The 14,351-nt window shown below is 39.0% G+C and overlaps 1 protein-coding gene across 3 annotated transcripts in view; it reads left to right on the plus strand.

Annotated features, from left to right (window-relative positions):
- The window catches only part of pax7b (paired box 7b), a 270,684-nt gene that overhangs the window by 168,394 nt on the left and 87,939 nt on the right, over positions 1–14,351 (plus strand). The window contains exons 3-6 of one of the 3 annotated variants that reach the window (XM_061256818.1): positions 5,317–5,385; positions 6,998–7,233; positions 7,792–7,936; positions 8,505–8,633. In XM_061256818.1, coding sequence (XP_061112802.1) covers positions 5,331–5,385; positions 6,998–7,233; positions 7,792–7,936; positions 8,505–8,633 — 565 coding nt within the window. In that variant the 5' untranslated portion in view covers positions 5,317–5,330. Of the gene's footprint in view, positions 1–5,197; positions 5,386–6,997; positions 7,234–7,791; positions 7,937–8,504; positions 8,634–14,351 lie in introns of those variants that run through there. The other 2 variants (XM_061256816.1, XM_061256817.1) reach the window with 2 other exon arrangements.

The following is a 14,351-nucleotide window of genomic DNA, read 5'->3' on the forward strand; positions in this document are numbered from 1 at the left end:
GATAAATAAATAAGAAAAATCCTTAATGATCTCTGAGCCTGATGTGCACTTCTCCGGTAGGTATTTAAAACTGGTCTTCTATAAAAACAGACGTGTGAAGCTGCGGGTAAGGATGATGCCCTCTCGTATGGAACTGAACTTTCTTCTTTGTTCCGAGCGTCTCCGGTTTCCCAGGTTGCAGCGGCCTGCGTTGCGGGTTCATGCGTGTGGTCCCCCGGGATCGAACCGCGCCGAGTCCTGTGGAAATAAATTAACTCCCATTAGCAGTGTCACTTACATTGTTGCCAAAACGTTGCACTTTGCGATACATAACGCCATGGCAAGGGATGCGTTGCTCTTATAGGTTGGCAGGTAAGCCAAGAATGCCCTTTAACAATAATACCAAAGAGCAAAAGCAAAACCATGCGCCACTCAGTACCGTGACTAAGAGTTTTTCTTTGGTCTCCAACTGCGCCGAAGGAAAGACGGAGAAAGGAATAAAAAATGGGGTTAAGTCAAAGCAGGGATAGATGCGAAGGAAAATTCGGAAACCAATTAAGAGAAAAAAAAACATGGTCTTATGTGTTATTCTAGCATTTTGCTTAGTTAGGACAAAATGGTAGAGTCCACGATCATATGGCCATTAAAATGCTAAATTAAGCTACATCATGTATTTTGGGCAGATGTAAAATGAGTTGGGCATAGTCAATTCGTAATCTAGCCCATAATGTATTTTTGTTCATGTTAGTCCCTCGTTTTAATTCTTGTTCACGTTTGAGCTATAAATGATCTATACTCGTGAATGCCGCAATGATTCTGATGATTAACTGTTGTATCGTCATTCCCTCTTTTACGCGATCATGCGTTTTAATGGACGCTAATGGGAGCCGATGGAAATCGGACTGAGCATTTTTAACAATCCGCGCCGTGTCTGCGTGCCTCTGAAGAATGTTTCACGTTAAGATTTGATTTACTGACATTCCCTTTCGATTTGAGAGAGAGTGAGAGAGAGAGAGAGAGAGAGAGAGAGAGAGAGAGATGGAGGGAGGGATGGAGGGAGGTGGTGTCAGAAATGTCTCCGTACAAAATGTACAGAGACCACGACAAAACGAACCTCTGGACGTCTGCATGCGTCGAACTGCGCAGTCAGGACACGGGGGGGAGACCGGCAGAAGCGCGAATGCCGCGCAGCATTCCTCTAAAGGCGTGATTTTGGGTTCTTGTGATTGATGCTTGACTTAATCCGATGCTTGGTGAGTCTTCCCAGGAGGGTGAAACCGGGCTTTTGTGCTTCTTTAGCCCGTGTGAAGTAAACTAAAGCCCGAGAGTGGATCGCAGTTCTGCGACAGGCTACCAGGTCCTTCCCACCGGCGCATCTGCATGTGAAATCGCCATTTCACCCCTCCACACTCCCTAATTGTTGGAAAAATTAGTTGTGAAATTGCCTTCCACCAGTAGTGTTTTCCACGGCAATTTTCACACAATTTTCTATGCACGGCGGTCCCACAGAGTTGACACACACATTTGCCTCTAATGCGTGCATGTGTGTGTGCGTGTGCGTGTGTGTGTGTGTATATATATATATATATATATATATATATATATATATATATATATATTATATATATATACAATAGGTAATATGATATTACTTCTGCAACAATTAGCTCAGTGGTCTAGCAGCAGTAAAAAAATAAAAAAATAAAACAATATCCGCAATATGATTTTTTATTTATATGAAACCATAGATGTCAGTTTCTCCAAGCGTAGATCTAGCCATTTAAAACGTGCGTTAAACTGATGCGGTTGAGAGACTTGGAATCTTGTGAAATATCTACCTTGTGATGGTGAAGCATACACGTGCAACGGGGTTTCCTGTTTACTGCCATCATAATTATCTTGAAAAAATATTCCAGTCTTTATAGATGCATGCATAAACATATATATATCGCATTTGGGGGGAAAATAGTGCAAGCTAATTAAGGCCTGGTCTTATTTATCAGTGCTTTCCGTTTTATTTGCTCGCGGTGGCACGCGCTTGGTCTGCAAAGAAATCGAGCGAAGAAATCCGAATCTCAGTAAAGTGGCGGCCGAAAACCTTATCGCAAAACGCAGCAGTGGTAAATAAAGCGAATACTTTCCGAATTTCGGAATGGTGCGTTGGGTTGGGTCTCACCTGTTGTGCGCCGTGCAAAACAAGACACATTAACAGGCCCACTTAGAGGACCTACCACTTTAGTGTCAGGTGTAAATGCAAAATGACGTCACTCTATTCGCTGACATTTATTAAGAGCAAACGCAAGACCTGCTTTCGTTGTCCATTTTATGAATGGAACTAAACGTTGCCGAGAGACGCGCAACCAAACAGCCGTCAATGTTTATGCATTTGCCTTGTTCCAGCCATACGGCTCGCAGTGCGTATTCAATTTCTTCTCGTTGGAAATTGGATTTAGAATACACCTTCGTTGCTTACTTCAGAGAATTTCGCCACGTGCATCGCTGACGCTCAACTGAATAACGCGTATTTGTGTTAATTATGACACGCTTTCTAGTCCCTTCTAACTGGGTTAACGGATTTTTAGCATGAAATGCCAGTGTTCCCCCTCCTCTCTCATTGATATTATGGGATCGCTCCATTAATCGCTGCCAGCGAGAAGAAACGTCGGCAACCTATTGTCTAAAATACGGATACTTTGAATTGCTATGTCTGGTGTGTTATGTGAGAACAATCCCGTCACTTTCTTTTTTTTTCTCAATAATTTTGCACAATGTTGAAATACCGTAAGATTTTGGAATGCATTCCCCATTTTTGGTGCAGTAGCTAATGCCTTTAGTCTTAGTTTGAATCAGAATTAATGTTTATTGTGGTCCAAAGTTACTGTCCTTGAACGTGAGGCGCAAGATGCGATGATTAGTTTTGAGATGTTATTTATACGTTACTTTACTTGATGAGTTGGTGCGTACAGGCCTTTTTGAACCAAGTGCACGTCTAACCACATATTTTAGAGAGATCCTTCATGCTGTTAATTATTTTACATCCAATCAATGGCCTGGTGCATTGTGCCAATGTGTATGAGAGTAGAGTGAGCCACGTAATTGCCCCGGGATTGCGGTGTAGTGGTTAGGGTACTGGTTTGAATGTAACTGAACGTGGTCAGTGTATATCGCTCGTGGGACACCTTTTGAAATAATTGGGAATGCATTTTTGAGCACGTGCTACCAACCGGACTTGCAACCGACTGGCTTCGAAGTTAAAAACCGGTTACAGACAGTTTCGCCTTGCGATGCCGCTTCTGTTGCGTGCGTCTGTACACGGAGAGTTGGTCAGGACGCCCCAATAATTCGCAGCATCATTCTAAGGCAGAAAGATTCTCAAAAAACATTTGACATCCATCCCAAGCTCTGTATTGCCTGTTTCTTTCACTCCTCCGTCCACATATTGTAGATTTCCGTTTTCTAATCTAATTGTCGATTTGTATGATGCTAGGGTATACATATTTATATAGGCCTACATTGTTATTTCTGAGTAAATGTCACAGTAGTGGGGTTTATAAATGACAATGGCATGCATATTTCACATTCTCTTTCATTCCTTTAAATGAGCACTTTTCAGTGGTAAATCACTGTGATTACTGAGTATTAATTATAGGCTAATGTTATGGGACACCCCTTGCTGATAGCTATATTTGCTCATTTTTCAACAACTTACAACACATGTAGGCCTGTCCTTCAGTATATCAGTAGTTGTGTGCTTTTGACTTGGCTTTTGCGGGGGAGATTCTCCTAGAAAACAACTAGAATTGCATATAGTCAGTAATAATAAAGCCATACAGATTGTACGAAATCACGTTTTGAATATGTAGTATATCGATATCAGTTCACTGGTGCGAAAGCCTTTTCCTATAGCAGACGTCCAGTGTGTCCTTTTGGCCAGTTCATGCAGATATCGGATAACAAATTAGCCAGTTCGTGTTATATTTTTTTATTGTATAAACACTTTTGAATGGGTACATTTCATTAGTCTAATTGGTAAAGAACATTATGAGGGACTTCCTGGAAGTACGCGCTCTGATTCTTGCTCACTCGCTCTCTCACACACATACACGCGCACACACGCACACACCAAACATCTTATGTGTACTGTAGCCTATAGCCAAGGGTACATATTTTAGATGAGTATATGGTTATAATTTCTGACATAATGTCATGCCTTCCTGGTCTCCAGTAAATGAAACACATGGAATTGTGTATCTTTATAATGATTTATTTGGTCGTTCTACAGGTTATTATCCGTAATGAGGGAACGCTAGCAATTAACGTGGCTGGAGCGAAGTCGAATAAGTCATCCGCGTGTTTGGTTCGAGGACTTGAACTATGAATAGCAGCACTAACTCGCTCATTGTTAGCAATTTTACACCTTAACAGTGGAAAAGTGCTGACGTGTGTTTTCAATGCAACGTTACAGCCAAATGCCAAGGAGGTGAAATAAAACATATCTGAGCGTGCATATCATCTCCCGGGAACTGGAGAGAAAAAATATGTTGTGAAGTGTTGTAAACAAACAACGTCGAACTAAAAATCCAAGATGTTGCTACAGTGTTGTTTTTTCCCACAATTAACAACTTACACATTGCGCGAAATAAAAACACGAATGAGGAGATATTTTAATGCGTTCGGAGTAATCAATTATATCTTATTGTTGGTTTTATATTCAGAGAAGGCGGCAGTGCAATGAATTAAAATAAGTGGAGTGTGTGTTTGCGTCGCACGCCTTTTCTTGCGATTGGTGGAGAGCCCGTGGCTATACCCCTTTTCCCCCTCATGAATAAAAGAAGGGCCGCAGAGCCTATCGGCGTGCGCGGCACCCCCCTCCTTCACCGTGCGCCAAAGTTGTCCACTTAAACTACTTCCAACCTCCATGCAGACTTTGCCATCAAAAACTACCAGACCTTTTAGTAAAACACTACGAAGAATTAAATAACCTTTGCCCACGTCTACTTGTGAGAGCCTAGATACATCCCCCTCCCTTCACGCGCACACGCACCACCGTGTTCCCTGCATTCTGTAGTTACTCATGGTCCCCGCCGTACAACTTGAGAAGTACTTGCATTTTTCTCGTTTTATGGGCGTGTAGCTTTCATCGATTTATCTGGTTGGATCTACGTTTTTATTCTTTTTTTCCCCCTTTTCGTTGTTTTAAACGGAAGACGTTGCATTATTTTGTCGTCGATAAAAAACAGTATCATCACCAAGTCTGGACTTGTTTGCTGCATTTAGAAATTGGCTTTATCCGGTGCCTGTTTGATTTTTGACAGTATAATATGGCTACTTTACCAGGAACTGTACCTCGAATGATGCGACCAGCGCCAGGCCAGAACTATCCCCGTACTGGATTCCCTTTGGAAGGTAGGTTCTCTTTTAAATATCGTAAATCTAAACTGTGAATAAGAATAGAAAACAAAGAAATGGGTGTTAGTGCAACACAATTCAAAACACTGTGTTCCTTTTCGACACTGTAGAACACCGCGGAGTACAGTGTAGACTACATTATGTGTTTGCACTGGACTTGGTTTTCCAGAAATTAACTGTAATATAATTTTTTATATTAGCATTTTAACGAATTGAATGAGATTGAAGTGAAAGTTCGTTTCTAAACAAAATAAGAATATAGTTCTTTCCCCAACCTGTTTATAAAATGTATCTTAATGTCTTTGTGTATGAGAGTTCTTATGTCCAGTTACAGTGATCCGTAAATACGGAAATGAAATGAATTGAAATACTCAACACGTCTCTCCCAGCATGCATATTCCAGTTTCTACAAAACAACATATGAATATAAAATAAATCCCTCCATGTTTTCGAAATAACGAAGTTCAACCATTAAATCAGCGATTTTGTAAGTGTTTGGGTTATACGAACGCTTAAAGGAGCGCTGTAGAATTGCGTATAAAATTTCCAAGCACATATGCACTCCAAAAAAAAAAATGCATTTATTAATCGTTCCTTCCATGGGAAATGTTTCCAGGCAAGGAATGTTCGTGCGTAAGTGGTTCAAATAAAATGGTAAAAAACACGAAACTTGCAAGTCACCCAAGCCTCAGGATTTGTTCAAGTGCCCGGGTGCAGCGAATGAAAGTAAAATACACAGCAAAGCGATGTCTCAAAGGATTACATCAATATTTGAACAACATGACTATGAATAATGAGGGCGGAAAGTGTTACAATCTTTAGTGCCTCTTGAATGCAAAATTGGCCACTTAAGTGCTATCTGCCTCTAATGATACATCCTGGAAAACGCTAGCCAAGCTGACTGTAAATTAGCCTGGCGTGATTCTTCTTCTTTTTTTAAGCGACTGCTGTGCAGGGGGCTATTTCTTAGAGCTGACGGGAAGATTACATTCGGAAATTACATCAGATTTTAAATTAATGTTAAGCAAAAATGTCATATGCCTTATTTCGAGTCACATATCATTAAAACCGTATTGTTACAACACTGAATGAATTGTTGATGCACATAGAGCCCATAGTCATGGGCCTATATGAAACTCTTATGATGATAATGAAGGCGAATGCATTATTATTATTATTATTATTATTATTATTATTATTATTATTATTATTATTATTGCAGCAATAGTGTTAATGTCAAGATTTTTATATATTTTATTACCACAATTTAAAGACCATTGGCGCACATAATTTTTTTCAGGAATGTCCATGTGTAGAAATAATTTGGTTGATCAAGCATTTACATTATTTGTTATTTAATTGTGTTACTTACAATTTAAACTGTAGCCTACTATTTTCCCAGTCGTGGGCCACTTTCAAAGACGAGTATTTATCGAGACCAACTTTTTTTGCGGTTTTGTGTTGCTTTTGATGCACTTAAATTATATTCTCGTGAAATCACGCAGCTTGAAATATTTTCCATCTTTCATTTATTTTGTGTTGCATTTTTAAGGTTTGAATCACGTCAGTGGCTTAACAGTTTAACTGAAAATGTTTTGTCGTGGCACAGTGTCTACTCCTCTGGGTCAAGGTCGGGTGAATCAGCTCGGTGGAGTGTTCATCAACGGAAGGCCCCTGCCAAATCATATTCGGCACAAGATCGTAGAGATGGCGCACCACGGAATCCGACCCTGCGTGATCTCGCGACAACTTCGCGTTTCCCACGGTTGTGTGTCCAAAATTCTTTGCCGATACCAGGAGACAGGTTCGATCCGTCCTGGGGCAATAGGTGGAAGCAAACCCAGGGTAAGTGGAATAAAAGTTTTAAGATGAAAAAGATGTTTGGCATGACAATATCATTTAACTACACTCAGTATTTTCTGTCAAAATGAAAAAGGTGGACTATTCTTATGTTGATGATTATTATTATTGTGATTATGATGATGATGATCTTTATTTTTTTATTATTATTCGGTATGCCTACCTGAATGTATGTGTCTGTGCAGCATATAGCAGAAAACAGTAACAATCACTGTATTAAACCTGTCACAGATTAAATTGTACACATATCAGAAGATGTGTCACTGTGTTAAAATGACAGATTCAGTTTTAATACTTTAATATAAATATATATATAGGCTATACTGGTTTATCCACTGGATACAAATTCAAACGCACAAATTATGAAATAGATCATCAGCGTGTATGTCCAGTCCAAATAGATATGTGTGTCGATGAAACTTGGCATTCAGTTTAAGTTAACATTTGCTCTTTTCTCCCCCCCCCCCCTTCTCTCTCCTTCCCACCCCCATTTGTACTATACACGCTCCTGGTTTTTGCGCTGCGTGAATTAACCCTAAAAAGCAGGTAGCAACGCCCGACGTGGAAAAGCGGATCGAGGAGTACAAGCGCGAAAACCCGGGCATGTTCAGCTGGGAGATCCGGGATAAGTTGCTGAAGGACGGAGTGTGTGACAGAAGCACAGTTCCTTCAGGTGAGGCCTCACCTGGTAAGCAACCCTTCTTTTCTACCACGGGCCGTTTGGATGGGAACCCAATAGATTCCAACACAACACGCGATTTGGCGCACACAGACATAGACGCACAAACATATCCTGTGCCCTCAACGTGGGAAAATTCCGAAGTGTTTACATTTAATTATTGATTTAATTGCCACTTTAATTATTGAATTACCCCCCCCCCCCCCCCCCCTCCCCAGCACACATCTCACACCCCACTCAGTCCCTCATAGTCTGTAACTATGTAGCCATGTGACGTCATTGAAATTGAATGGATATTACACAATTTAGCACACTGCTACTGATATTACCATGCTACTACTGATAACAAAAAATTATAATTTGGCAAAATATTATTATTATTATTATTATTATTATTATTATTATTATTATTAGCCGTAACAGCAGTAGTCTTCGTGTTTTTAAAAAAATAATAACATTTGATTTGTATGTTTGCATGTTTTTTTGTTCGCGGTGTGAAACAGTTTTAACATTTAATGCAATGTAGAAACTGATTGCAGATTTCGGTGAGGTGCTGATATTGGGGATTTTGTTTCAGTGAGCTCCATCAGCCGGGTTCTGAGGGCCCGCTTTGGCAAGAAAGACGATGAAGACGAGTGCGATAAAAAGGATGAGGACGGAGAAAAGAAAACCAAACACAGTATCGACGGCATCCTGGGCGATAAAGGTAATTAATTGGGTCTATACATGCGTATTTTTCTCAATTTTCACTATTGATAATTCTGCTGAACCTTCCCTGTTTAAATTTAAATTTAATATTTAGTTTATTTTTATTTGTTTTATTTCATTCTTTTTACGCCTTAGAGATTAGGTACGGTTTTGGATTGCTTCGTTGTTCTGCGTTTTGCTAAAACTATAATAAGGCTAAAATATTTAAATGCGTGCCATTATATGATTATTATTATTTAAATGTTTCTTTGAGCTGTCTAATGTTGGAAGGCATTGTATTTTTAACAAAACTTGTATTTTTACATAACTGGTAGCGCACAATTTTTCATGGGTAAAGAAACCCTTAGTGCTTCGTCTTATGTGTTGACCATTTTATGTTAATGAAATGAATGCACCTGACTACTTTCGTTATGGCTCTTTAGCAAATCATGGGTGATTTTTCTTGCTGTTTGGCTCTTTTTTTTTTTTTTTTTGCCAGTCGGCCTAGTTACTCAATTATTTATACGAGGCTTGACGGAAGGTATTTGGGACTAGTAAATTAATTTGCACAACAGACTCCTCTCGCGGTCTTTAAACGGTCCCTTGAAACGGCTGCTGACAGTTGACCGATTTGACAATCAATATCAATTACAGCAACAGGGCGACGGTGGAAGTCCGCTGTTGAGCATTTGCCGCCGTCGCTGTCTCTTTCGCAGCCCCGCTATTGCTCCTAAAAATAACGGTTTCATCTCAGTGAGTGGAATATACCTGCTTTGGAATATTACGCGTATGTCATGTTAATTGTGCGACGATGTTACCGCTTTTATTCCCTATGCCCAAATCGTTTTCGGAGGCCTTGCAACCTTGCAATGGTTCAGCGTTAAAAAAAACAAATGCATGTTAATACCAGTAGGGAATATTTATGTACATAGGCCTATGTCGGCATGGGTGTATATGTGTGATTATTTATTTATTGAATATTTATACATTTTTATCTCTATACTATATATATTTATATATATATAAATGCATATATTAATATTAAATGTAGGCTATATTATCTTCCTCGTGGTGAAATATATTTATTTTCTTTTTCTGAGTGTTTTATTCGTATGTGTCCTGCAATTTATATGTTGCTTAGCTACAAGCAACTTTAAACGGCTGTGCTTTTTTGGTTCTCTGGAGCTCCGCTTATGGGAGACCCCGCTCTCCAGTCATAATACAATGGATCCTGTTTTTGAAAGAGACAAAAGTTGCCAAATAAGATGATCAAACATTTTGTGTATGGGGTATAAATAAACGTACATAAAAGCTTTTCTCTAGCGAGACTCCGTCTTTCTGCAAACTTGAAGATGAACTTCAGTCGCAAAAGGCTTCTACTCCATTGAAGCTTTTAAAAAGCAGAGATGCCTAGGTACAAAGGCAGAAACTAAAAAGGCAGGGTAGCCAAGGAGGAATGAGCCTGTCCTTTCTCATTCAAAAACCGGCAAAGAAAGAGAAAAAAAAACTTTGGACAAAAGGCCACGAAGAGAACTAAAGGGAGATGAATTATTCAATACACCCCGCTGGTAGATAGTTTTGTAATATTATAGAATCGTCTGTTGGAATAGAGTAAGCATTGGGGGGTGCAAAATGTTTCATTCTTGTTTGGGAATGGTCGCTGCTCATTTTGAAATAGCGCTATTGTGTGCACTAACTGTGTGTTTTTTGTGTGTGTTTATGGAATGAATTTATCTCGAAAAACATTTATTTTATTGAAATATGTCACATTGAGAGTACTGAAGTAAAGAGTATAATATGTTGTCTGCTGTTTTTTGTGAACCTATATATTTGGGATATTCTAGGTGCGGAAAAACTAACGGTTTAAATCAGTGCTTCTGACTCTTTAAATGCATGTAGCCGAATTTAGCGTAGGCCTCTAGCCGATGATTTCGGTATGCTTGGAAAATGCATGTAGCTTGCTTATGGAATTCGACTCTTGGAATTTGACGCAGTGTAATTTTGTTGTGGTTGCCATTGTTTTTAGACTCGCTAAGGATAATGATATATTGCCAACTGCATTGTAGTCACAATTCAATGTGGATAAACGCACGGCCACACGCACCAGAGCAAAGCAGGAGATGCAAGCACAAATGGTTATATTCAATATTGTTGTTTAGCAATATTGAAACCTGTTTCGGGTACACCCTGACGGATATAAAAGTTATAGCTAGTGTCACATATCAGGTTTCAAATATTAAAACTCATGGTCGATTGATTTTATGGAAAGCATAAAAAACACGAGTTGTTTTGTGGCAATATTTGGTCAGGGTCACATATATTTGTTTGGAATGCCGCGTCTAATGTAACGTAATTGTAAGACAAACTTCCTGTCTAATTTCTGCCTACATACTTGGCTTTTATAGCGACATGTTAAAACCAGGGATGCTAAATGCCCCCTTTTTTTAATTCGTAAAAAGATTCGTCTCTGCGCCTGTTTCATTCTATCATCCGGCTGGCATTTAATAATGTTAAGACTTATTAGAGTTAGTAATGAAAACGGTGTCTGTAGAATGGGCGGTTGTGTTGGAGAGGAGTGTAATAGCTCGCAGGCATGGTAAGAAACGTATTTATCCCCAATCAGCCCTCACTCCCTGAGTTTCAAGCACAAACGTTATGTTGAAGGGTTTTAAGGCAGATTAAATTGAGCCTTTTATTTCTTTTCACTTTCATCTCTAAATGGCTCACTCTGGCTAGCCTTGGGCACGAATTCATGAGATTTTAGGTTTCTTTTATAGTTGTTAAGATTTTATTTATTTATTTATTTATTATTTTATTTTTGGATCGCATTAGGAACTCTGACTCTGACATGCTCGCTGGGATCCGAGATGATGAGAAAACACCAATCACTTTTAAGTTTAAGATATAATTTATAGAATGCAAGCAAAAGTGGCAGTTGTATATTAGATGTTATGAGGGTGTTTTTTTTTTTGGATGGGGGGGGGGGGGGGATTTTTTATTTTATGTTGCCTATATCGCCAGAAAAGAATTGATACTGTCCATTCAGGTTTTATTTTGGATGCTTTTCTTAAAATAAATAGGAAAGACTAGTACAATCCGATACAGAATATTTTTTCTCATTATTTTCGTCCCGTATGAATGAATTCCTCCAAGGCTTGTGAGCGTTCATTAACAAACGGAAGGATGCATGGAATTAAGCGCGCTCACCAAATGACAAAAAAACGCATTGTAAAATGATCGCTTTCTAATATTTTCATGCCCTGTTTTGTTGACGGCCATGCAGATCTATGCTTGCAAGTATGCTCCTGTAGTTTCCGTAACGCTATTTGGACGTTGTAAAAATGCTCTGGCCTCAGAAAATACGAAAGTCACCACTCAAGACTGACAACATTTAAATAAAAATAGTTACTATGGTACTATCGTGATGATGACAATGATGCTGATGCGGAGGATTATTATGATTATGATCATCATGACAATTATTACTGTTATTCTGTGGCTCCATAACAGTCCAGTTGTACTGTGATAGCAGTGCAACACTGGCATTATTCGTAATGTCACTCCTGCACGACTCAGGAACAAACAGTGGCACACTCCGTTTGCCGAATCCTGACAGGCAATTATAAGTTTGATGGCCGCAAGAGAAAGGCGCTGTAAGAAAAACACATTTTGCTTCACACCTGGAGGCATATTGTGTGCAGAAAGAAGGGACTGAAAGGGGGGTATCAGTCAATTCATCAAGTACAATCTGCATTGATTAAACCAACAAGCTGCCTTCTGTAAATACATGTAGGGGAGTAGGGGATGGACACTTCAGCAAATCGACGGATTACCTGAGGTTCTCAATCTAATCAAACAGAGGCCAGGCGGGATTTGTGAATGCTGTGAGTGGGATCAGGAGAAATAATAGGGGCCAGTGGAAAGATAATGGGGTGTCAGGCAATCCGAAGCTTCAGGGATGGTTTCTGCGTGCATATTCAATTAAAAGGACCTCGCTATCGGGACGCGTGTCACAAAAGAAGATACAAATTAATCGTAATAACAAAATTGATAGTGCCTCATCAGTAACTTAATCATAAAGCGACTATTTCTGATCTTGCAAATCGGTTCTGTGTACACGAATAAACGACGTCCATGCTATTGCAGTGTACGTTTCTGGAGTATCATTTTAAAAGACAATTGAGCAGAAAAAATAACATGCAAACACACACACATGTAAAAAATTAAACCAAAACGTCGCTGGGTTTACCTTTTTTTAAACTGCGTACGATGATTTCGAAAATCCGATGACAAATGTGTTCTCGCGCATATATATGCTCATACACAGCGCACATATTCTCACAGACTGCACGCAAACACACACACACATACACCCGTGTATATTTGATATTTGTAGCGAAATGAAATTTGAATTTAGGAGTCTAAACTAAGCTTCGTTGAAAGAAAAGGACGAGGGGATGAGGCGAGAGACCACTTCAAACAAATCCAATCGGAATGGTGAGAGAGAGATTTAGTGAAAGTATGGGGAAGTTATTTAGCTATTAATAACATTTTTTCCTCAGGCATCGAGAGTCACTCCATCTGCACTTTCTCGCAGCTATTTGGCTGGGTTGAAATTGAGGGAGACCCAAATGTTGGGAAGAGATAACACAATCATCACAGCCTCGGTCCTGTGCTCTGCATCACTGCATTAAACTCGGATTAACCTCCCCTTTCCCCCCTCGCCGCCTCTCTCTAAATTTCATTGGAATTTACATGGGAGGATTTTTAAAAGAACATATAGAGAGAAAAGACTCGGAGCTTTAAGGCACTAAGATATCGAATAAAATCCTTTCAAAATAAATGTATTGGATATTATTATTATTATTATTATTATTATTATTATTAGCAATGATGCATCAATGAATTATTGTAATCATTATAATTATTATAACGATTAATAATAATAATAATAATTATAATAATTATAATAATATTGCTGTTGTTGTGAAATCGATTAGATATTGATACCGGTATTTTCTGGCCTGTATTTCATTGCTTGAAACTGTTTAATTGGAGGTCAACGAAGCGCACCGTCTAAATTCTGCTGTGGAATAAAGCTCTGTAAAACGTTTCCAGGCTAACAGCATTATATGTAATTAAATACCACTGTTGATGTATGTGAAAGGAATACTGTTTTGAAAGGTTTTGGAAATGAACAGTGAGAATAAGACTGTCAAGACGAACTCCATTACGCAAAATCCCGATAAACCTAGTGACGTAATTCCTGGAACAAATCAAATTACCCAAACCAGCAACAAATGACCGTAATTTAGAATTTAACAGGCTTTGTTAAACAAGTTCCAGCTTTTTAAGGGAAATAATAATAATAGCCTATATTAATTTATCCTGTGTACTACTGAATACGTCTTGGACAGGAAAGGGGACGAAATTAAAAATGCAGTTGCCATTCTCTTCAGTTCGGCGTCCACGGTTTAAGGACCAAAATAATTCATTTCTAATTCATGCTGAAGCAGTATTTTTTTTAGCCTGCCTCCTTGAAGCAATATTCATATGCGGTCCTACACGGGGTCAAACTTTACATGATTTTGACATGCCAGTCTTATATTGGACCAGTGTGCACCATTTAGCATCCTTTGAAGGGCTTATTTCAAAGCAATGTCCATTCGGTAATAATTACGAATTGTATACAGTTTAAAATCATGAGTGTGCTTCATGTGTGATGGCTAATGTTTAT

The sequence above is a fragment of the Conger conger genome, chromosome 10 (assembly GCF_963514075.1).
Source record: "Conger conger chromosome 10, fConCon1.1, whole genome shotgun sequence".
NCBI lineage: Eukaryota > Metazoa > Chordata > Actinopteri > Anguilliformes > Congridae > Conger > Conger conger.